The following is a 23,276-nucleotide window of genomic DNA, read 5'->3' on the forward strand; positions in this document are numbered from 1 at the left end:
GTGTGTGTGTGTGTGTACGTGTGTGTGCCGCTCACACAGGTGGGTGGGTGTAAGCGATGCTCTGAAAACGCACCCAAGTAATCATGCAAACCCGGCAGTGGTGAGCGCACCTCTGGTACTGAGTGTGCACAAAAAAACACCGTGAGCGTGAGCACAATTCCCCGACGTGCCCATGCAAACGCTGCTGGTATTTTTTGTAAGTTTCCTTTGCACTTTTGCTCAGGCTTGACTCTCGCTGTGAAGTAGGGTGACCAGATGTCCCGATTTTATAGGGACAGTCCTGATTTTTGGATCTTTTTCTTATATAGGCTCCTATTACCCCCACCCCCGTCCCGATTTTTCACACTTGCTGTCTGGTCACCCTACTGTGAAGCATTGTGGGGGTATTTTGGCTATATGGGATGCCAGGTTAAAAAGAAGAGAGAAAAAAAGAATGCGTCCCAGCAAAACTAGGGATGGCTGAACAGCCTTTCTATCAGATTTGAAATTCCTGTGTTCCCCTCAATAGCTCGGCCCTTCACCTCTTTGAGATGGGCCCTGAAGAGATGCAGGGTCCAGGAGTACTTCAGGAGACAGATTTCTCCTTGGGGCTTTGTTTTTCTCCTTGTGCGGCTTGGGGCTAACAGGGAGAACTTGCACTTACTGCCATTAAATACGAGGGCCACATAGGTCGTTAGGTATCAGAGGGGTAGCCGTGTTAGTCTGAATCTGTAAAAAGCAACAGAGGGTCCTGTGGCACCTTTAAGACTAACAGAAGTATTGGGAGCATAAGCTTTCCTGGGTAAGAACCTCACTTCTTCAGATGCAAGTCTGAAGGTCGTTAGTTAGCACAGGGGATAGCTAGCCAGCATGGTTCAAGCCGAGTTCCAGCGGAGCATAGCTGAATATTGTCTGACCAAACTGGGCGTAATATTAAATCAACCCAATAAATGGCTTACACGGTAGCATGCAGGACCTTGTATTTACAGAGAGAACCGTGTACCATGGAGCAGAAATTAAAAGCAAACAAGAGGCTTTTTAACAGAGCACTGGGCTAATAAAACGTAGGCACATTGGTACTGCAGAGAATATCTACTCTTACAAAAAGAGATTCCGCATGCAGATATTAACCTGTTAAAAGAAATAGTTCAGAAGGGCTTGTGTTGTTTTAAATGTTGGTAGGAATAATTGTTATGTACTTAGTACTGTAGCCGGGCACTGCATTTTGCAGAAATACAAGCACATCTTGGGCTTTAGGAGAGGTTTGAAGGAAGAGAAGGAAGCCAGATGGGTTTGAATTCAACCACAAACTGGTGAATTTGATGCAGGGACCATTGGGTGAAATCTATTATCTGTGTTATGCAGTGCAGTATGCAGACTAAAGGAGCCCAATGCCTGCCCGCCCCAGCCTTGAAATCCATGAATCTTTGACACTCAACTAATGCTGATGAGAGGCTCTTCCAATGCAAACACGCACAGCTTTAGCAATGACAGTGACAGCTAATGACAAAAACAATGGGACATAATTTCAATGGGACTGCTTGCGTATTTAGTGTGAGCACAAATATCATCATCTACCAGCAATGTACTGTCAGGAGTGGGGCTGAGCAAACTACAGAAGAAAGATTGAAGTAGTGGGAGGGGCTTGGACACGTCAGGTTTCTGTCATAGCAACTTCTTACAGGAGCAAACCTATTAAAAATACACCAGATGTAGAACAAGTCCGATCATTTAAAAGCTCTCCATTGCATTGTGAAATTCCATTCAGAAAGGACGTGAGATGAATGTGAGGGTGGAGTAGGGTGACCAGATGTCCCGCTTTTATAGGGACAGTCTCGATTTTTAAGTCTTTTTCTTATATAGGCTCCTATTACCCCCCACCCCCATCCTGATTTTTCACATTTGCTGTCTGGTCATCCTAGGGTGGAAAAGCAACTCAAGGAATGTGATGGGCTCAGTCCTACTCCCATTAACATCTGTTTGAATCAATGTTGCCACTGACTTCAGTAGGAGGAGGATCTGCTGTTGTTTTCTAACGTGTTCCGTATTGAACAGAAGCAATGTTTTCTGAATGCACGTGGCAGACAAACTGGTTGTTTGATAACCACTTTAATACGGCCATGGGGTTGGACATCTCCGACAAAGGGCCCAGGGTCTTCCTCAGCAAACCTGGGACTCCTTAGCTTTCCAAAGCATTTGATTTCTGCGATCCCATTAGTGCAGTTCTAGGAGCTCAAAGGGAAAGCGGAGGGAAAACTGTACAGTGATCCGCTCGGTTATCTTACATTTTTAATGCAGCCTCACCATTGAGTGCCCCACTTAAAGGTATAGAGAGATGGGGAATGCAAATCACTATCGAGGGTCTTACAGTCACACCGAGTGGCCAAAGGGAATTAGGCACCTAGGTGACTTAGCAGCCTAAGTCCCATTGACTTTCAATATAAATGAGGAGAGACTGACTTTCACCCAGACCTAAAGTGTAGAATGTCTAACTCCCAATGTGAGCTAGGTGTCTAAATACCTTTAAGAATCTGGGCCCTAAGTCACTTGGGTGCTTTAGAATGTTTTACTCTTTGACCTTTCAGCTGGCAGGAGAGCACCTATCAATTATGGTATTTCTGTTCACGATAAAGACAAATTATTATGAGTCAGTTTTAATGTTGGCGATGTGGTAATAATATAATAAATGGAGATATCCTATCTCCTAGAACTGGAAGGGACCCTGAAAGGTCATTTAGTCCAGCCCCCTGCCTTCACTAGCAGGACCAAGTACTGATTTTGCCCCAGATCCCTAAGTGGCCCCCTCAAGGATTGAACTCATAACTCTGGCCAATTAACAGGCCAATGCTCAAACCACTGAGCTATCCCTCCCCCCAGTCAGCTGGCACTAACACTGCTTCCTTCCCCCCTCTCACCACCACCATCTGTGCATTGTGACTGTGTGTACACGGCAACCCACTGCGGACACAACAGCCCTTGCCCTTTCATCAAAGCGAGTCCACTAACCAACGCAAGCTGGAAATCTGTAGAGATAAGGAAAACCAATAGAAACTGCCTTGTTTTCCTTCCTTCAGCCATAATGGCCTTATCAGTGCGGGGCCATTACCTTGTTTCCCCAGCAAATGTGAAGCTCATTTTTCTGTTGGTCATTTGACTTTTATCAGGGCTACGACCAGACCAGCAGGTCACTGGTTTAGACAGGTTGCACCAGCTGAATAAAAATGCTTCTTAACTTTATCACACAATCAATCCAAACAATCTGCCATTGTTTTTAGCATAAAAAAAAAATACAGGGTGGTGTCTGGTCTCAGCCAGTCTTGGGCTAAATCCTGCTATCGTTACACAACCCGTCTTCAGGCAAAATGCACAGTGAGAGTGTGGGTGAGTTTATAAGGGCTGGGCAAGGACTGCAGGGTTTGCCTCCTGATTTGGTAATTTCACTGGTGGATGCAGGTTAGCAACAATGATATTGGCACACTCTTGTACGTGCCAGATGTGTGACTGTGAAATTCAGGGAGATGGTTGAATATGATGAACTCTCTGTATGCATTGCCTGACTAAATTAAACTCACTCCAGTGTTGCTCCCTGTCTGTAAAATGGGGATAATCTTTCTTTCTTTTCCCCGCTGTTGGTCTGTCTTGTCTATTCAGCTGGCACGTTCTTTGGGGCTGGTTCTGTCTCTCGCTTTGAGTTGTTCAGTATCTAGTACAACGGGCCTTGATCTCAGTTGGGGTCTCTGGGTGCAGCTATAGTAATAAAAAAGGGAGAGGTTTGATGTTACATTGTGTTCACACTAGGTCTTGTAACCCTCTATCAAGCACCTTTGTGACTGCACAGTTTCTGTCCATATAGCACACGGTCACAAACTGTTCAGAAACAGTGCTTTGGACTTGCTCTGGGGGTAGGCAGACTGCAGCTCTCTGGGGCAGGGACTGTCTTTTTGTTCTGTGTTTGTACAGCGCCTGGCACAACAGGCTCTTGGTCTATGATTGGGGCTCCTAGGACAGCTATACAAATGATCATTTTACAATAATAATAGTAATTCATAAATACATGGCACCATTTCTGCTAGCATAGCTGGAACAAAAAATGTCCCTGCACATACTAGGTATTTAAACTGTACTACACCAGTGCTAGCTACAGACATGTTGGGAAACGATTCAGAACTGTCCTTGGCAACCCCTTTTTAAGAGGATTGTAAGTAGCCCAGTTCAGATGCCAGTGTGGACAGGGCTGGAGAACAACAGGGAATGTGATGGGGTGTACAAAAGGGCAGCAAAAGGGTTAAGAGGAGCCTGAGGGCTCAGTTACTGGCACCTGGAGGGTGTGGAGAACCAATTTATTACCAGGCCCAGCTGGGGAGGAGTCCAGAGCAGTGGGAGAGGGCTGGAAGGAAAGAAGCAAGCCTGGGGGGAGAGTAGGTCTTGGGATCCTGTCCTGAGATGGGTGTTTGGATAGTAGGTCAGGAGAGACATGGAGAAACCACAGGAGTGGGGTGAGCCCCTGTAGGGAGCCTTGATAAAAGGGCAGGAAGTGGCTCTCTGGGGGAAACCCTGGGAGGAGTTGCTTGCCACCAACGCTGCGGAGCCTAGAAAGGGGCTCGTGGGAAAGGCCTAGAGGCAGGCCAGCATAGGAAGTTCAGGGAAGCAGCAAAGGGTAGGAGGGAGCAGACCTTGGCTGCTAACTACAGAGTCCCTGGACTGGAACCTGCAGTAGAGGGAGGGCCTGGGTTTCCCTATTGCCCACCAAGGAAGGTGGCATGAAACAAGAGGTATGGACTCCTGGAAGTCCAGAGACCAGGGATGTAAGGCTCCCTTGGCCCAGAGTCATGAGCTGAGGCCTGTTATAGGGGTATGGAGCAGCTTCTGTATGAGGAGAGAAAGACGGGGTTTGCTCAGCTGAGAAAAGAGACAACTAAGGGGAGATATGATGGAGGTCTATAAAAACATGACAGGTGGGGAGAAAGGGAATAAGGAAGTGTTATTTACTCCTACACATAACACAAGAACCAGGGGTCATCCAATGTAATTAATAGGCAGCAAGTTTTAAAACAAGCATAAGGAAGTACTTCTTCACACAAGGCACAGTCAACCTGTGGAACTCATTGCTAGAGGATGTTGTGAAGGCCAAGACTATAACAGGGTTCAAAAAAGAACTAGATAAGTTCATGGAGGACAGCTCTATCAATGGCTGTTAGCCAGGATGGTCAGGGATGCAACCCCAGGCTCTGCGTGGCCCTAAACCTGACTGCCAGGAGCTGGGACTGGACAACAGGGGATGGATCACTTGATAAATTGCCCTTCTCCAAGGAATATAAAACTCTCAGCCCTAGGGTGAGAGAAAATGTTCCCGGTTGTTTTTAGTTGTCTAATGGAACTAGGATGAGAGACTTACCCCCAAAAAAGGCAAAGGAAATCATGATGCCGCATTTTATTGACACTGTCACTGCTTCCCTGGGGCTACTTCACAGCCTGGGAGTTTTGTCCTGATTTATGTGCACTGGTGAGATTCTGTCCATGTGTGATGTAAATGGCAGCATCACGACTGAAAGCACAGCGCAGTTAATTCGCCTTCATAAACAGCTGCTTTTAAGAAGAGGTTTGATACCTGCAATTTTTGTCAAACCTGCAAGTTACCAACTGGGTTCAGAGCGATTTGTTTCCCCATCGGAAGGAAGGTCACTGCAGTGCAGGGTCTTTGAGATTGTGGTCGCTGAGGAAATAAAAGGGTAGAAAAGGGAAAGACATCAGATTTCCTCCCTATTCTCCTAGTGCTAATGTGACACATGCATGCTTGTTCGCAATGGGCACCTTCACAAGCAGCTGTTGACCCAAATACAGAGAATATTAAGCAGGGCCTGCTGGGAGGGTTTAATAGCTGCTCCATCTTACTGCTGCAGGGTGATGCCCCCAGGCTGCTATTAAAGCAGAAATGTGTTCCTGATGTGCAGTCATGGTAGCTTAGTGCCTATACACACCAGTGGCACTGATTTCACTTAATTGCTTAAACCATTCAGTGAAAAAAGTGGTGCAAATCTTGGTGTAGATACATGCCCTTTTAAGCCTGACCTAGCCATTACCTTGTGTTGGTTTAACTTACACTGGTAAATTTACCCGGCTAACCAGTTTTAAACCAATATGAGTGTCCAGAGTGAGGTTTGCAGCAGTTTAAATCAATTTCAAAACTAAGCTAGTTAAATTAAACCAGTGCAACTTCTGTGTGTGGACAAGGCCCCAGTCTTGGTCAATGGGCTGGCTGAATAAATGTTCCATCCTAACATTCTGCCATTCATACATAAGAGTCACCTCCCAGCTGAAGGCAATGTTAGCACGTGCAGTATTGGGTTCTTTATAAGCCATTGCTGTGAGCAAGGGAGAGATGGCTCCTGCACTTAGGATGATTTAACCATTCATCAAATTAAAGATAAGGAGAGTCTCCACTGGAGCAGCATATTCACCAGGTTTATGGTCCCAGACCTGACCTTATGTGGCCAGGGAGCTCGTCAACAGAAAACTAAGGGAAGGAACCTGTAGAAAGGGACAAAACAGGGTCAGTAATCACAGGCACTGTAGAGATGTGAAGATTTTTCCAGATGTATTGTCTCTGAAAAAAATGTCTGTCACATCTGTGTGGAATCCAGCATTTTTGTTTCATGGACATTTTTGCATGGAAACTTTGTCCTTTGATTTTGTGTAATTTCACCCAAAATTAGCTCTGTGAGAAATTCTGATGTAGTATTGTTATTATTACATTGACTAACTAAGAAACATCTTCAAAACATTGTACAAACATTAACTTATAAATGGCTTGTGTGTTTTGCATTGAAATGACCTCTTGCAAGTTTTTGATGCAATGTTACCTTCACTCTAAAATGTGTGGGATTTTTTGGAAACACATGCATGTGTATTAATGACACAGCTCCTGAAAATAGGCCCATTTGGTAGTGAAATAGCTGAACAATACTATATTTTCTATACAAACAAAACAATCCCGATCTATAGCCTCCTATATCAGACTGAGTACAAAGCAGGACTGAACTTGTCAAGGGGCAGGGGGAGATGCCTTGCTTTTTATTTTTTCTCACTTGCACCTCCTTCATTAAAAGCTTTATTTCGATTATTGTATCTCTGAAGGAACATGCCAGCTTTGTGTCTTTTCACTACTTCCCCTGGCAGAGAGTTACTCTGTGCCTGACAATTGCTTACCCACAAATGGACAGGAATCTTTTCCTGCTGAGATGTGTTTCAGTAGCACAGCCCCTGCTCATTTTTATGTTGCATAAATATACATACAAGCTTCTTGTCTCCTCTCCATGTCCCATTGGCATGAGCCTTGGGGTGGGTTCTCCCCTACCTGTGAAAAGTGGCTATAGATTAGAAGGGTGACAAGCTGGGTGAAGTGATATCTTTTATTGGACCAACTTCTGTCCGTGAGGGAGACAGTCTTCTCTGTCTCATCAACAGAAGTTGGTTCAGTAAAAGATTTAAAAATTCTTATTAAAGCTAATGTTAAAAAATTACATAATACATAGGTTGGGAAAAGAGTGTTTGTACATCTGGGTATAGCGCTTAGATTATCCACAACTACATCTGAAGAAGTGAGGTTCTTACCCACGAAAGCTTATGCTCCCAATACTTCTGTTAGTCTTAAAGATGCCACAGGACCCTCTGTTGCTTTTTACAGATTTAGACTAACACGGCTACCCCTCTGATACTTCACAACTACAAAGTTAGTTTTTAAAAGTCATGTGATACAAAGAGTACATAATCAACAATAACCCAAATTTAGGTGAATAGATTTAACAATACAGTTTAGATATTAGAATCCGAATACTCAGGTACATCACTCATGAAAAATTGCACAGAGATTGGGTTGTGGAAAGCAAAATATATCAATGAGTGGAGATTGTCCCTCAGTAATTGAGAATTAGGTTCGTTGTCCATTTAGAAAATACAGTATTACTTCATCTACCTTTTCTCTCTAATAGCCTGTGATGGACATGGCTACACGTACATTGCATACAAATTAGAATAGCATTTGACTCAGGGCCAGTGCAAGGATATTTTTTGCCCTAGGCAAAACTTCCCCCTTGCGCCACCTTCCTCCTCCCCCCTCCCTTTCACTTCCCCCTCCCCCAGAGCATCGCTTATTATAAACTTTCAAAAATGAATACTGTAGTGTAAAAAAAAATTTTGGTCACCACTTTTTGGCACCCCCAAATCTTGGCACCTTAGGCGGCTGCCTAGTTCGCCTAGTGGTTACACCGGCCCTGATTTGACTCATTCTACACAACACAGATGTACAGTATCTGATATGAGGTTTAAGGCCATGGGGAATCAGGCTATAGACCAGGGGTAGGCAACCTATGGCACGCGTGCCAAAGGCGGCACGTGAGCTGATTTTCGGTGGCACTCACACTGCCCGGGTCCTGGCCACCGGTCCGGGGGGCTCTGCATTTTAATTTAATTGTAAATGAAGCTTCTTAAACATTTTAAAAACCTTATTTACTTTACATACAACAATAGTTTAGTTCTATATTATAGACTTATAGAAAGAGACCTTCTAAAAACATTAAAATGTATGACTGACATGCGAAACCTTAAATGAGAGTGAATAAATGAAGCCTCGGCCCATCACTTCTGAAAGGTTGCCGACCCCTGCCCTAGAGTTATAGTAACCTTTGCCACTTGCAAGTTCAGACAGGTGACAAGAGCCTGGCAAAGCAATTCGTTCTTCTATTGCTCTGTTTAGCTATCCACTTTTGAATGGAAAAGGCGGCTCCAGTTTGTCTCCCATAAGTCACTGGACCCACCTCTCAGCTGTTTACTACCTCACTTGCTGGGATTTAACTCATTATGGTTCCTTAAAAAAAAAAACAAAAAAAAACAGAGCCCTTCCCCATTCTCTGAAACCAGGGAGTCCTCATCAGCTGCTCATCTCTTAGCAATGTCGTTACACCTGAAATACTGGTTTACAAACCATATACAAGATGAGCTACCTGACAGGAATCCAGAGGGAAGGTTAAGACCATTTTAAGTGTGACTAATACCGGTCAGCAACATGAACCAGTCTTTCCTTTCAGCCTCTCCCCCTTCCGCCCACATATCCCAGCCTAGGAACGTAATGGAACAACTCAAGGTATCAATTATCCTACATTAGAAATAAGTTGAAAACTTCATGCTGAATCTGGATGCCTAATAGACGAAGTTGCTTTGGAAACATGCTTCCGAAGGACATGGGGGAAACATTCTACTGTTGTGTGGTGTAATCTGAGAGCCTGAAGGAACAGAGTCTCCTGCTTCAAATGGGGGAGAGATCCTTTTCCTACTGATAACGAGCTGATTGCCATGGGGGTACGGGATCGCATTTCAAGAACATGGGGGGAAAAGCTTGAAAAACTGGACTTCAGTGAGAAAACAGCCTTTAATTCAGCAGTTCTCAACATAACCGTTGTCTGGGGTGAGCTAGTGGTTCCAGTGTTGCTCACTCTCATGACAGAATAATATCTAGACGGGGTCATGTTATTTCACAAAAATCTATTTCATTAAAAAAAAAGTTTCTAGCCTTCATGGATGTGGAAAAAAGGGTTAAGTGTGACCCAAATACATCCTAAAGGTTCAAAAAGTAAATTAACAGAACTCCACATTTATTATTTTTTTTAAATCTCATTTTTGGAGGGCTTTACTCATATTTTTGAATGCTTGACATTGGCATTACTGTTTTACAGCAGAGGCCTGTCCGTCTGGCTTCCCCTAGGTTCTATTCCTGACTTTGCACTGGCCCAGTAATGAGGGTAGAATACCAGACAGTCTGGTAGCTTTCCCAGGGGCTGCAGCGTTAAGATGTGCTATATTTTCCGGGGAGTTTTCTTCTGCATCCCTCACTGATTTCTGCACTCTCCCCAAGAAGCAGTTGTAGGTAAATTCCTCCAGGCAAAAGGCCAAGAGAGTTTTCCTGAAGAAGCAGCAAGTCACATGTCTCATCTTGCTGCCATGGGATGTTTATGGGCGTCCTGCTCTCCTTTGTATCCATGGCAGGAAAAGACAAGTGGCAATTGATATGCACCCGCATCAAGTGCTGAGGGAGGGGGAAACTCAATGTTATCTGCTATTGATCCAGAGATAGGCTGAATGCCTGGCAATTTGCAGCTAAGGTATGGAGATTCCACTAGACTGGTGAGGATAACTATAGGGACGTTCATTAGAGGCTTCCAGGCGTCAGATCAAGTGGGTCTTGTAAGGACAGAGCACAGAGGCCAAGTGACACACCGTTCCAAAGGTCATTTTGTTTGTTGATCCCTTATCTGCAAAACACTCACCCCAAAAGTGGAAATCAAGTGAAACTCAGATGGTTTTGTTTTTTTTCAGAGTAGCAGCCGTGTTAGTCTGCATCCGCAAAAAGAAGAACAGGAGTACTTGTGGCACCTTAGATTGGGCTGTAGTCCATGAAAGCTTATGCTCTAATAAATTTGTTGGTCTCTAAGGTGCCACAAGTACTCCTGTGCTTCTTTTTGTTTTTTTTGTGAGGGGGGAGGGAGAGGTTGTCACAAACATGAAAGGCACCCTGGGTGTGTGGAAATGTTGGACACGAGTTGTGAGCAAATGTGAGCACGTTTGAGCCAAATAATAAAACGACACTAATGAGATCATATGCTTTGCACTTACGTAGTTCCTTTAATCTTATGTTTTCTGTCAGCCAGACTCATTCCCCAGCTATCCTTTACGCAAAAGTTCTATAGAACTGAAAATAAGGAATTCTGTCCCTGCTGTAGAATTTTATTGGACTGTTTTCAAACCCACGCGAACACTGCAACCAACATATAGAAAGGTTCCTGTTCTATTTCCATGGAAGCCTATACGTTTTGTTCCTATTCACTTTCAGAGGCCTTTCCCAGAAGCAATCTTCTGAAGCTGTCGTTTTTTATGGCAGCCCTGCCACAGACAGTGTGCCCTCTTAAGGCAGGAGTATCTTTTTAGGTTCTGTGAATTTGATTCAATTAAATTTATTTTCCCTCCTTTCCCGACCCACAGTCCTGTGCTAAAAGTTATCTTTATCTCTTCAGCTATACTGACTTCAAGAGACCTCTAAGTGATGCAGGCTACAATGTGGATGATCCAAAATTGGGCACTCTTTCCCCTCTGATCATTACAGAAGCAGTCCCGTCACCTGGTGTTAAGCAGGCATTGTGCTTCTAGAGGGGCCTGAGGTTTAAAACCAAGGTCCTGACCATTTTAGGCCAGTAAAGATAGGATGCACTGATGCAAGTGTGTTTCCTCTGCATTGCAACTTCTATGGTGCCCTTAGGGAACCGAAGCATGAAGGGTGCATCCAAGTGGGACTAACCCCTGGGAGAAGGTGGCAGCGAGAACCTGCTGGAGTGTAGAAGCCCTTTTGGACACAGTGAGCTGTGCTAGTGCAGAGAATCTGGACCATAGTTCAAATCTGTGTTGAGTCGGGCTTGTCCGCTCTTCCATCAAAGCTTTGGGTGTGTGACTGCGAACTGGGTTTGCAACTCAATTTTGCAGAAAGTGTCTGTTTTCCCTTGACATTTTTCATTTTTCTTGTTGTTGGAAAAGGGAGAGCCTGAAACATGAAGAACGTTTGGGTTTTGACAAAAAGTCAAAATTTTTGGTGACATTCAATAGCCTATCATTTTCGCAGGCATAATTTGACATCATTTAGGATTTGCCCACTTCTCCAATGAGCCCCACTTTTATTTTTCCCAATTACAAAAATCATCCCACATTTGCAGTACACATTGGTGGTTGTTGTGTTATGGGACATATTGCTAGGTACCAGGTGCTTTATCATCACAGAAGCATTTTTAATAGAGATGGAAGCTTCTGTTGATCAACATAGGAACAACAAAAAAATACAAAACATCATCTCCGCTGCACAGCAAAAATGATTCATGAATTTAACACCATATTCAATCACGAGCAGAAATATACTTCACCATAAATAAATTTAAATTCATTGTACAAAAAACCCCAAGCAGCTCTTCGTACAAATATGGTACATTGGACAAGTGTTCTTGCAAACTTTTTTTTTTTTACACTTTCAAGAACAAAGTTTTGCTCTGGTTCACAAACACATAAACCAACGGAACTGGGATAATACAGGAGAAAAAGGACTAGAGTGGTGTTCACCGCTCCTAACAAGTGTTGCTGGAGAAAAGAATGTGATTGAAGTACAGAGTTTGAGTTGGTTTGATTTCCCCTTTTCTACTGGACTGCTCAAAATCAAGTACATCGTCATCAAGGAATGTGGCTGTGCACTGCAAATACTCACATTTCATAGATTTTTTAGGCTTGAAGGGATCATTATGATAATCTAGTCTGACCTCCTGCATAACTCAAGCCACAACATTTTATCCACTAACTGCTGCATCAAACCCAACATCTTCTGTGTGCGTATAAGGAAGACATATATCCAGTCTTGATTTAAAGACTCTGAGGGTTCGTCTACACTGCAATGTAAGCCCAGGGTTAGTAGAACTTCGGTGAGCAGAACATGTGTTTGTTAACCTAGGCCTTGAGAGTCTACACTCATTTGTAACTCCTGGTTAGGAATTGTTGAACCCCGGCTCTCAATCTGGAGGCCAGCATCTACACTGCACTATGCAGACCTGAGTCCAACCACCCATATCCCAGACTTGCTAGTTCCCCCCCCTCCCCTCCCGCAAATATGGCTGCTCTAGCCCTTTGTGGTGCAGAGTGGAGAAACCTGACTGTCCAGAAGACATAGAAAGTTAGCCCATGGGATTGTGGGATACTTTTGGTGGCTACCCGAGCATGAGTCCATGGGGCCCTTGTTCCAAGCCCAGGGTTAGCACAATTTGTGTGTAGATGGTAGGAGGGTTAGGCTTGAACCGGAGTTCAAACCCTGGGCTTACACTGCAGGGTAGACATACCCCAAGTGCTGGAGGATTTACCACACCCTTTGGTAATCTGTTCCCGTGGTTAATTACCCTCACTGTTAATAATTTGCACCTTAATTCCATGAAAGATGATTAGATTAAAAAGAACAAGCAAAAAAGAAAAGGTTGTCCAGTTCATTCAATGGCTTATGGGCCCAATCTTGAAACCCTTCTTACTAACATGCAGTAAAGGAAGATTTGAGAACTGGAGCCAAGATCTACACAACTGACTTGCATCTTTTTGGTAGAAAAGGGTATTGAAATCAAGTTGCATGAATAAAAGTTGTATGACTGAGCCCTCGCTGCCATCCCACATCACTTGAGCAACAGGGTAAAACACCCACATAAACCCTACAGCTGAAATATACTCTGTTTTGATCATAAGGCTTTGGTTTCCTGCTCATAATTTTTGATCCCCTCCCTGAGAAGGGTGGGGAGGTCATTTTGTTCAAGCAAATTCCCCGTTCATGGACAACACACACGTATATTGGTCTCTGCATTCCATTTCAGCTCATCCTACTGTGCTTTCTAGGCCTCAGGAATTAATCCCCTAAATCAACAGCAAAAGAACATTCCATTTCGCAAGCTGCTGTTCATACGTGGTGAAATACACCACAACTCATTCAGAGCCTAAGCGCTGGCAGACAGGCTTTAACTGCGTAGAGCCGATTGCGTCTAGCTGCTGGAGCCAGGCCGTGTGGTACACTTCACCCTTATGTATTAAGCGTGTAGTGTTTTGTGCCACAACCAGGCCCGCCGACAGAAATTCCCGGCCCCAGGGCCAGGGCCAGGGCCAGGGCCGTCCCATCGGAGGCGGAGCCCGGGGTGGAAGTGACGAATTCGTCACTTTCGGGACTGCCTGCGCTGGCCAATCGAGTTGGCCCGTGGGGCCCCTCAAAATGCGGGGCCTAGAGCGGTCCTGCGCACCTAGGAGCCCTGCAGGTGGCCCCTGACTGCTGCCGCCACTACTGTTGCAGTGGCCAGGGGCCCCTGGGCCCTTTTAAATCACTTGGGCCCCATGGCAATTGCCCCCTTTACGCCCCCCCCCCACCCCCGGTCGGCGGGCCTGGCCACAACCGCGACATTCTGTAAAAGTGTCTGGAGGGGCTGGATATTTCATTTATGTGGTGCCCAGATGGTGCTCTGAGGGCCGTATAGGAACCTAGTTTCAGAGGGGTAGCCAAAACGAGAAGTCTTGTGGTACCTTAAAGACTAACAAATTTATTTGAACATAAGCTTTCGTGGGCTGTGACCCACTTCTTCTTCAGATGACCCCACTTGGTAAGGCAACTCCCATCTTTTCTTGTGCTGTATACTTTTTGCCTGCCTACTGTCATTTTCACTCCACACATCTGAAGAAGTGGGTCACAGAGCAAAAGCTTTCGTGGGCTAACAAATGTGTTAGTCTTTAAGATGCCACAAGACTCCTCATTGTGTATAGGAACCTATGCTTTCAGTTCAGGGACACTTCATACCAAAATAACAAAACAACTGTTTAGCCTAGTGGTTCTCAAACTGTGGGTTGGGACTCCAAAGTGGGGGTTGCGACCCCATTTTAATGGGGTTGCTAGGGCCAGCATTAGACTCCCTGGACCCAGGGCTGAAGCCTGAGCTCTCCCCGCACTTGGGGGGCTCAGGCTGCAGCCCCTCTCCCCCCACCTGAGGCAGCGGGACTCAGACTGTGGCCCCCTCCCCCCCACCTGAGGCAGCGGGATTCAGACTGTGGCCCTCTCTTCCCCCACCCAAGGTGGCGGGAGGCTCCACCCCACTCCCGGGGTCATGTAGTAACTTTGTTGTCAGAAGGGTGTCATGGTGCAATGAAGTTTGAGAACCCCTTTAGCCCAATAAAAAATACCATTTAGGATCTTTTCTGTCATCTCATTTCACACACCCACAAAAATAACATACCTGATGCCCCCACTCTGCTAACCCAGTTTTTTTACACTTATGTAGGTCCACTGACTTCAGTATAGTAACATCCGGCGAAAAGTGGTGTAACAGAGCAGGAACCAGGCCTTTCATCCTTAGCAGAGGAGCATACATCATATATAAAGCAGAACCTTTCAATGTTTGTGTCCTTGAACATTCTGTTCTTCCTCCAGATGGGATGGAAAAGAATCCCCGCCTCTCAGTCTCAAGTCTTTCCCTGCCTTAGTCAATGGTTTGAGATGATCTTCTCCCTCAGCCTTCATGTTAGTTTCAGATTAAAATGCACCAGAGATTTCTTTTTGTAGCTTAAACAGCTGCCTCAGCAACCAAAGGAAACTCAAGGTGGCAAATATGCCCAGCAGCGCTTGAGGGGGATAGTCACTGGTTACCAGGGAAACAGAGGTAGGTCTCTGGGAGAACAAAGGCATCTCCCATCAGAAATTCACCTCTAGCCAACAATATTGAGCTTGCTGCTGGTCTCAAAGACAGAATGGTCCAGTCGGGACACCTCTTCAACTGATCTACTTTCTGTTCCCTCAGACAGAGTAATTGCCCACTGTCTCTGGCTTCCCGGCATTTGTGAGAGCACTGCATTGTCCTAAATAAGCTGAACAGAGAATGGCTGAGCCATTACAAACATTGACTCTATCTCCCCTTGTAAGTACTCTCACACTTATTATCAAACTGTCTGTACTAGGCTAGCTTGATTATCACTTCAAAAGTTTTTTTTCTCTTAATTAATTGGCCTCTCAGAGTTGGTAAGACAACTCCCACCTGTTTATGCTCTCTGTATGTGTGTATATATATCTCCTCAATATATGTTCCATTCTATATGCATCCGAAGAAGTGGGCTGTAGTCCACGAAAGCTTATGCTCTAATAAATTTGTTAGTTTCTAAGGTGCCACAAGTACTCCTGTTCTTCTTTTTGCGGATACAGACTAACACGGCTGTTACTCTGAAACCTGAACAGAGTGTCTGGGTTATGTTGACATACAGTGCATTAACATGGCTGTATTACATAATGGCAAAGGTCTGATTTAACCTAAATAAAATCAAGAAATTAAAACTTTCTCAGGGTGAGGCCAGGGTGGATTAGGAGAGGTGAGGAGAGGGCAGGTTCTGATCTCATCTATATCTGTGTAAATCTGGAGTGACTTCACTGAAGTCCATGGGATTACTCCACGTTTACCCCTGTATAGATGAGATCCGGATCTGGCCCCTTAGCTTTTGCCACATCAAACAAGACCCTTCATCTCACTTCAAAGAAGTTGATGTTGGGAAGAAGGGAAGACAATGAGTTCTGAAATGTTCCTTGATGTTTCAGCTAGGTTCTTTTAATCTCACAGGATCTTGGACAATGTTTAAGAGTCAGAAGGAAACAGAATCCTGTATTTCCTTTGTAGAACCATCTGAGTACTATATTCGTCTCCTTTCTGATGCTTATTTCATTTCCTTTGCTGTAAAGGATCCCGCTGTTTCTGTGTAATAGGGTTTCCGTTCACCCCGACAGGAACTCTCCATGCCCTGTAGGCATATGTACTGGAGGAACTCATTTGAAACAAAGAAAACCGTCACTCAAGAATGGACACAAATTGTAGCTTCCAGCTCATTGTCGAATGTGGACATTTGATCCTTGGCTAAAAAACAAAGTCCATGTACATTCTGGAGGTAAGCCGGGCTGCCAGGATCATGGATTCCTCCTCCCACCCCAGGAATATAGCGAGTGGGATTTTCAGGTAAATGCAGCACACAGCATTCATTAGGAGATTTCATTGTTTACTCCCTGGTGGATATAGCTTCAGGGGGCACCTCTTTTTAATTAGTAGTGGGGATATGGTATGGAGTGGGAAACCACCAGGGTGGTATCTTGTCTCCCACCTCTCTGAAATGCAGACATGGTGAAAAGAGTGGGGAAATCTCCAACCCCAGGTAGGCAGTGATGCTAGACTCAAACTCTGAATCAACTTGGTTTCCTTTCTCTGGTCAGGCGACTTCTTCCTCTGTGGGCTGCCAAGTGAGAAGTGCCGCTATTGTGCCTCACCAAATGAGGGACGTCTTCAAACCCTCCTGCCGCTGTCATGCATCACAGGGGAAGTTCCACTTGCCTCGCCGCACCGGCAGTGGGAGATGGCTTCTGGCCCTCTGAAACAATCAGCTCGTGACTGGAACCCGACACCTGGGACTCTAATATGGCTTCAGAGTTTTGGGTTCGACTGGACGTATCACAGAAAAACAAAAACAAAAAACCCAACCCACTGCATGGAAGAAAAGCACATCCTGCCCCCCTCCCACACCCAGTCTCAAAGCTACAGGTAAAGCCAACCACAGGGATGCTACAGCACATGCACTCAAACAGGGCCAGATAGGAAGATGTGTGTATCGGGTGTACCCAATCTCTCTTGTTGCCAGAGCCACATTGTCAAGTTTCCCCTTCCCAGTTCTTGTTCTGATCCAGTCACTCTTCCTCCCTAATCCCAAAGGGGTTTAATATCCACACTAGCACTTGCTGCTTAGCAAGTGGTAGCCAGGGACTGGTGGATGGGGGGCTGGAAGCAGCGCACGTGCTCAACCGTGGAGCTGTCTGTTTCCACCGACTTCATGTACTTGTTCAGGATGGCGAAAATCTCGTTGTTCAGAATCTGATACTTCCTGATGCGGTCAGCCATCTTCTTCAGGGGCTGGAGAGGGGAAAAGAAGGGAGAGAGATGAAGCAATCCCTCTTGGTCAGCTGGAAAGCATCAACAGTACCACGAGCCCGCTAGTAGGAAACCTCAGTGGGGCAGTTACTACCCCGTTACATTTCCACCTCGCTCCCCACAGTGAACGCGAGTCACCTCCATTCTGTGGGCCCATGAGTCATGCCAAAGCACGACAGGGCCAGTAGGCTGTAGTCAGAAGAACCCAAGTCTAGCCTCATTCCCCCCTCTCCCCGACTTACTTATTGCTAAAGCCGGTGCAATTACAGTATGGCTAATGGGCATTATTAATCATTATTTGTATGCAGCTCCCCACGGCCAAGCTGAAGGTCTCTGCTTTAAGAGCAAAAGGGTTTAGTTCCCGTGCCCCATTAAAGTCGTGGCCTTTCTGCTGCAACTCCAGGTAGGACTCCCACGGTGGATGGCTCTAGCCCATTCTGGGCATTGTTTAAAGACACAGGGTAACACTAGACACGCCGGGTCCCCCGTTGGGGATTCAGCACCTTGTTGTCCACCTGTGAATAACAGCGAGATCCTGCTATGGTGCCAGAGCAGGGAGAGGGTAGCTTTGCGTTTCTGACCTTTCAAAAGGGGGTGGGAGGTGGCTGTCCCTGGCCTTACCACGTTCTTGATGATTTCATCCTTCCCATCCTGCCTCTGCACCTTCAGCAGATGGTAACAGAAGTCAAAGAGGTCGAAGCGCCGCTGCTGCCCGAGGAGAACAATGACGGAGCAGCCTGCCCAGTTCAAACCGTCTCCAAAGCACTGCCTGGAGAGGGCCAGAGAGACATGAGAGGAGCTATTTAGAGAAGGGTTGTCCCACATGATACAAGTCACCTTCCTCACTGAATTCCTGCTGTCTCGACTCTTTCATACAGCTACCGTGTAGATGTGCGTGAGAGCAAATGAACTAAAAAGCAGCCGTGCGAACCCCAGTGGAGCCAGCCTGTCTTCTCAAAGCTCAAAGCAGGCAGCATGGCCTAGCGGACAGAACTTAGAAGACCTAGTTTTTATTCCCAGCTTTGACAATGAGCTGCTCGGTGACCTCCAGCAAGTCCCTTCCTCTAGCTGTGCCTCAGTTTCTCTTCCCATCTTTTAGCTTCCTAGTTAGCTTGAAAACTCATTAGGGCAAAGTCTGTTCTGCTGTCAAGTATCAGGAGGTAGCCGTGTTAGTCTGTATCCACAAAAACAACAAGGAATCCGGTGGCACCTTGTTAGTCTTTAAGATGCCACCGGACTCCTTGTTGTTTCTGTTTCGCTGTGTTTGTACAGCACTATGAGGCCTTGATCTTCGCTGGGTTCCTTAGGGGCCCCAGTAATAGAAATAAACAACAACAGGATGCAAATTGGGAGAAAAAGTTAAAACAAACCTTCCTCCCCTCAAAAACTAAACAGACCAGAAGGCTGCAGCTAGGCCAGGGATTCTCACACTTCGTTCACCGCCACCCCCTTCTGACAACAAAAATTACGACATGACCCCAGGGTGGGGGAACCAAAGCCTGATTCCCACTGCCCCGGATGGGGGAGTCAAAGCCAAAGGGTGTGGAAGGGGGTCAAAGCCAAAGCCCAAGGGCTTCAGTCCCAGCCAGGGGGCCTGTAACCTGAGCCCTGCCACCCAGAGCTGAATCCCTCAGGCTTCAGCTTCGGTCCCGGGCGGTGCGGCTTGGGCTTCATCCCCGAGCCCCAGCAAGTCTAAGCCAGCCCCACTTTGAGATCCTGACCCACAGTTTGAGAACCGCTGAGCTAGGCTAAGGCAGTACAATCTCACTTCATCGACAAGGGGTTGTTTCATCACCACCCTTATTGTGACTGTGCAGAAATGAAGGGAAAATATCAACGCACTTGGTGTAAGTGGAAGAGTTGTTGTGAGATCTTCCTTTACACTAGGGATAACCCTGGTATCTTACACCGCGCTCCCTCTCTCTCTATTGCCTCAGGCTGTGGACGATGTAGCTGCCGGTGGCCCCATTTGTCTGCATTTTCATCTCAGTGCCTGTCCTCACCTCATGTTCTATCCCGGCTTTTACACTTTCTGTGAATGTTAGTACTTGTGAATGATGCCAAATCAACAGCCCTGGAGACTGGAGTCCTCTGCTCAGCCACAGAACAGGCCCAGCCCAATCTCCCCAGCTCCACTGCATCCCTAAGCCGTAGGCAATGCAGCGTAGTGACCAGCACACTGCACTGGGACTCAGGAGACCTGGATTCTATTCCTGGCTCGGCCTGTGGGGTGACTCTGGGCAAATCTGTGCCCTCATCTATACAGGGGATAATGATCCTGACCTGCTGTGAGAGCTACTAACAGTTACTATGCAAGAACAAGGCATTATTATTCTAGTTCTGTGTCTCAGCCCATTGTATGCCTGGCCTCTCTTTGTGGGGCTGGCTTTTGTGACTGGGATATCAGTTCCCTGGCAACGCCAAAAGTATTTCATATGGGCTGCCATTAGACAGTCCTGCCCAGCTGCAGCGGGCTTTGAACTGGCAGTGGAGATAAAAGGCTCTGTATTACATTACTGATCCGTGAGCCATCCAATCCCCACGCCCCTGTGTTATAAATGATGCTCTAATCACCAGCTAGGGTTCCACATTATCAGAACACGCTTCTCTGACTAAGAGCCTGGGTATCCGTCACAGTCCCGGGCATGCCCAGCTGGCACACGCTAACCCACAAACAGCGCTGAGGTCAGCACCAGTGCAGGCAAACTCACTCTGCAGTGAACTCGTTTGTCCCCACGGGGATGCAGTACACGAACTGCATGGCACTCCAGAGCCGGTGGAACTCAACGCACTCATCCACGTGCATGACCCCGTTGGTAGGGGGAGGTCCACGCCAGATTGGGTCCTGCAGGTAGCTGCGAATGCGCGTCAGGATCACCTCGAACATGGAGAGCCCGCAGCACAGCCGCTCCTTGGTCAGCAAGTCACCCTCCCGAGCAATGGCTATTTGCTGAGAAGGAAGATAACCACAGAAACAAAAGCGGATGTGTAAAGACCTCCCTTTTGGAATTCTGCACTGATCTCTACCCTGCCTCTCTCAGGTCTTTCATATTTCACATCATATTCCATGCAAGACCAGACCTTATTGTGGTACGCCCCTCCTGAGAACAGCCATCCCACTTAGGATAGGGCAGAAGAATATAAAGGACACAGTCCTCAAATATTTTTCATAACTCTAAACATTTTTATCCTTTGGAAATAACTGAATACCTTGGAAGTTAGAAGCTGAAGTCTGTTTTCATCCAGAAGCATTTATCCTCAATCCTGCCTGCACACTGCTATGTTACTGTGGGACTACTCATGACTGCTGGACTGCATATACTGGATTGTTTCTGTCATACCACTCATGGATAGTAGACAATGATCCCTGCTCTGTTACTGTAGGGTGATTGGTGAGACGTGAGCTGTGCACACTAGTTTGTTATTATCGGCATACTCCCTGTACACTCTTGTTTGCTATGATAGGGTTGTTCATAGCAACTGATCCAATATGGTGTGTGCAAATACCTAATAGGCACACCCAGTTAGACATGTGCAAACATTGGTATGCAACTGTGCACGTTTAGCTTTGAAAAACTGGTTTATGCAGACTTTGAAAACAGGCTGCAAGAACAGAGAGGATGTCGGGTACATTTTGGTTCTCCCAGCCTTGCCATGATCTCTTTAAAAAACAGGCAAGGATGCTGTAAAATTCTTGGCTCGTTTTCTAGGCAGGATTAAAAAAAAGCTCTGAAAAATATTTGAAGCCACCAAAAACTTAGTACTGGGGGAAATAAAGGTATATTTTAGAAGAAGCTTGAGGTAACCAACTTCATGAACTTTGGGGGGGATGGAGGTGAAATGTATAGCCGTACTGAGAACTGAATAATACCTACTCTCAGATACACCCGTGCAAATCTGGAATAGTTCCACTGACATCAACAGAGTTACCCAGATGCACACTGTGTAACAGAGCAGAATCTGACCTCATTTCATCCCCCAGTGACTGTCACTAACCCTAGAAAAAAAGATGTTTTAGGGCATAAAAGCAACGGTGTCCTTCGCCCTAGCAGAGCAGCTCTGGTTATTGTCTGTAGCAGCAGTGAGTTGTGCTAGTTTGAAGAGTATCATTAGTTAACTTTCCTTTGGCTCTTGTAATTGTTCTGTTTCGTGCATTTCCACCTGCATTGTTGACTCCCACTGCTTCCTCCCAGGGCCCGTGCAGTCAGTTAGGAAAATGGTGCATTGAGTTACAATTACATTTGCCAAGCGTAACAGGGTAAATGGAAGCATAGCTTCGTTCCCATGCCTGCCTGGCCAGGGAGTCAAAATGTGCTGAGTATGCTGTGGTCCCAGAAGATCACCCTCGTTTGAGTGTTTGTCAAGGCGTTTTATTCCCATGGACAGAGCACTTTGCTCCTGGTGTTACATGGCACCTGCATGCACAGCAGATGTGGCACTTTCTAGCCCTACTGCCCATGCTAGGGGGTTTCCTGTAGCTTTAAGCAGTTGCTATATTTCTGACTATCCCAGTAGCTTCTATATCGAATACATTTTTATCCGATCAGGATCAATACTGGGGTTCCAGGGACACGGTCGCAGATGGAAGGGACAGGGGCATGGCCCAGGTAGACAGTGAGAATGTGAGCGTATTACTTACGAGACAGTGCATCCAAATTAATGTTGACTTGTGGGGATCTGGTTTTGAAACATCTGGGGCTCATTCTGCTCAGCTGATTGGCCTAATAAGTAACATTTTAGCCACCTACAGAGACCAATCTAGTGGCAGTGGATCCAGCCATCCACTCTGTCCCTTTTGCTGCCCTAAACCACAGGTCCCCACTAATCGAAATCCAGGAGCTCCTGAAACTCGTCTCCACCAGACGTTTAAAAAGTCCTGGCCGTTTCTTGACACCCCATTTCATTAGAAGTGCTTTATGCAGGCAGTAGCCTAAAGCCTTTTTGTTTGGTAAATATTGAAACTGGAAGTTCTACAATTACCCTCTGCTGCAGCCACAAGGACAGCCTGGTATCATAAAAGCACAAGGCAATTAATATTCAACGAAGAGCAAACATACAGAGGAAGTCAAGGGAGAGTACAGATTCTGCAAGGCGGCAGCACCAGCTCTAAATCTGTTAAACTTCCGAATGTGGGTTTCACATAACTGCTTCACTTCCCCGGTGCTCAGACACCAAGCTGGTAGTGGTGGCTGGCAGATATGCCTTAGTGGATAGGGGGGTAGAGTGATTCCTGCTGTCCTGCAGAGCAGTGTTGAACTCACAACTGCAGCATGCTTGTAGCACGGCTGCTCGGCTAGCATTTCAAGGCTAAAATAGTGAATGGGCCCACACCAATGTGCCCACTACATCTGCATGCAGACGGGCTGGTGGGCACAGAACCCGACCTGACTTTGGTGTCTGCTCAGCGGGCTGAGGGATTGTATTATTTATGAACAGTGTTACTGTTTGTGGGATCCATATGCCATGCACACCCGTTTCAGTGTGGTCAGATTGTCTGGAATGAACTAGTCCAATAATCTCAATATAGGATTTTTGAAGAAACTGTAAAAGGACCAGTTCTGCCCTCAGACGCGCACACCGGGCTACCAGGGATGAAGCAGGATCCCCAAGCATCCATTCAAGGGCAGACTTTGGTCCTATGGCTGATCATCAGAAAGCCTTGATATAAGACTACTACTGGCGTCTGGCTGCCCACCAGGCTAACGGCAGCCGGAGGGCAATACTCGTATATCAAAGCCAGACCTAGAGTCT

At 46.1% G+C, this 23,276-nt stretch overlaps 1 protein-coding gene across 2 annotated transcripts in view; it reads right to left on the reverse strand.

Annotated features, from left to right (window-relative positions):
• Nucleotides 1-11,783: 11,783 nt before the first annotated feature.
• CYFIP2 (cytoplasmic FMR1 interacting protein 2) overlaps nt 11,784-23,276 on the reverse strand; it is an 80,317-nt gene continuing 68,824 nt past the window's right edge. For both annotated transcript variants that reach the window (XM_054037991.1, XM_054037990.1), the window contains exons 29-31: nt 20,237-20,475; nt 18,147-18,294; nt 11,784-17,507 (exon numbers count right to left, since the gene is read on the reverse strand). In XM_054037991.1, coding sequence (XP_053893966.1) covers nt 17,340-17,507; nt 18,147-18,294; nt 20,237-20,475 — 555 coding nt within the window. In that variant the 3' untranslated portion in view covers nt 11,784-17,339. The remainder of the gene's footprint in view (nt 17,508-18,146; nt 18,295-20,236; nt 20,476-23,276) is intronic.

This window comes from Malaclemys terrapin, chromosome 8 (assembly GCF_027887155.1).
Source record: "Malaclemys terrapin pileata isolate rMalTer1 chromosome 8, rMalTer1.hap1, whole genome shotgun sequence".
In the NCBI taxonomy this organism is placed as follows: domain Eukaryota; kingdom Metazoa; phylum Chordata; order Testudines; family Emydidae; genus Malaclemys; species Malaclemys terrapin.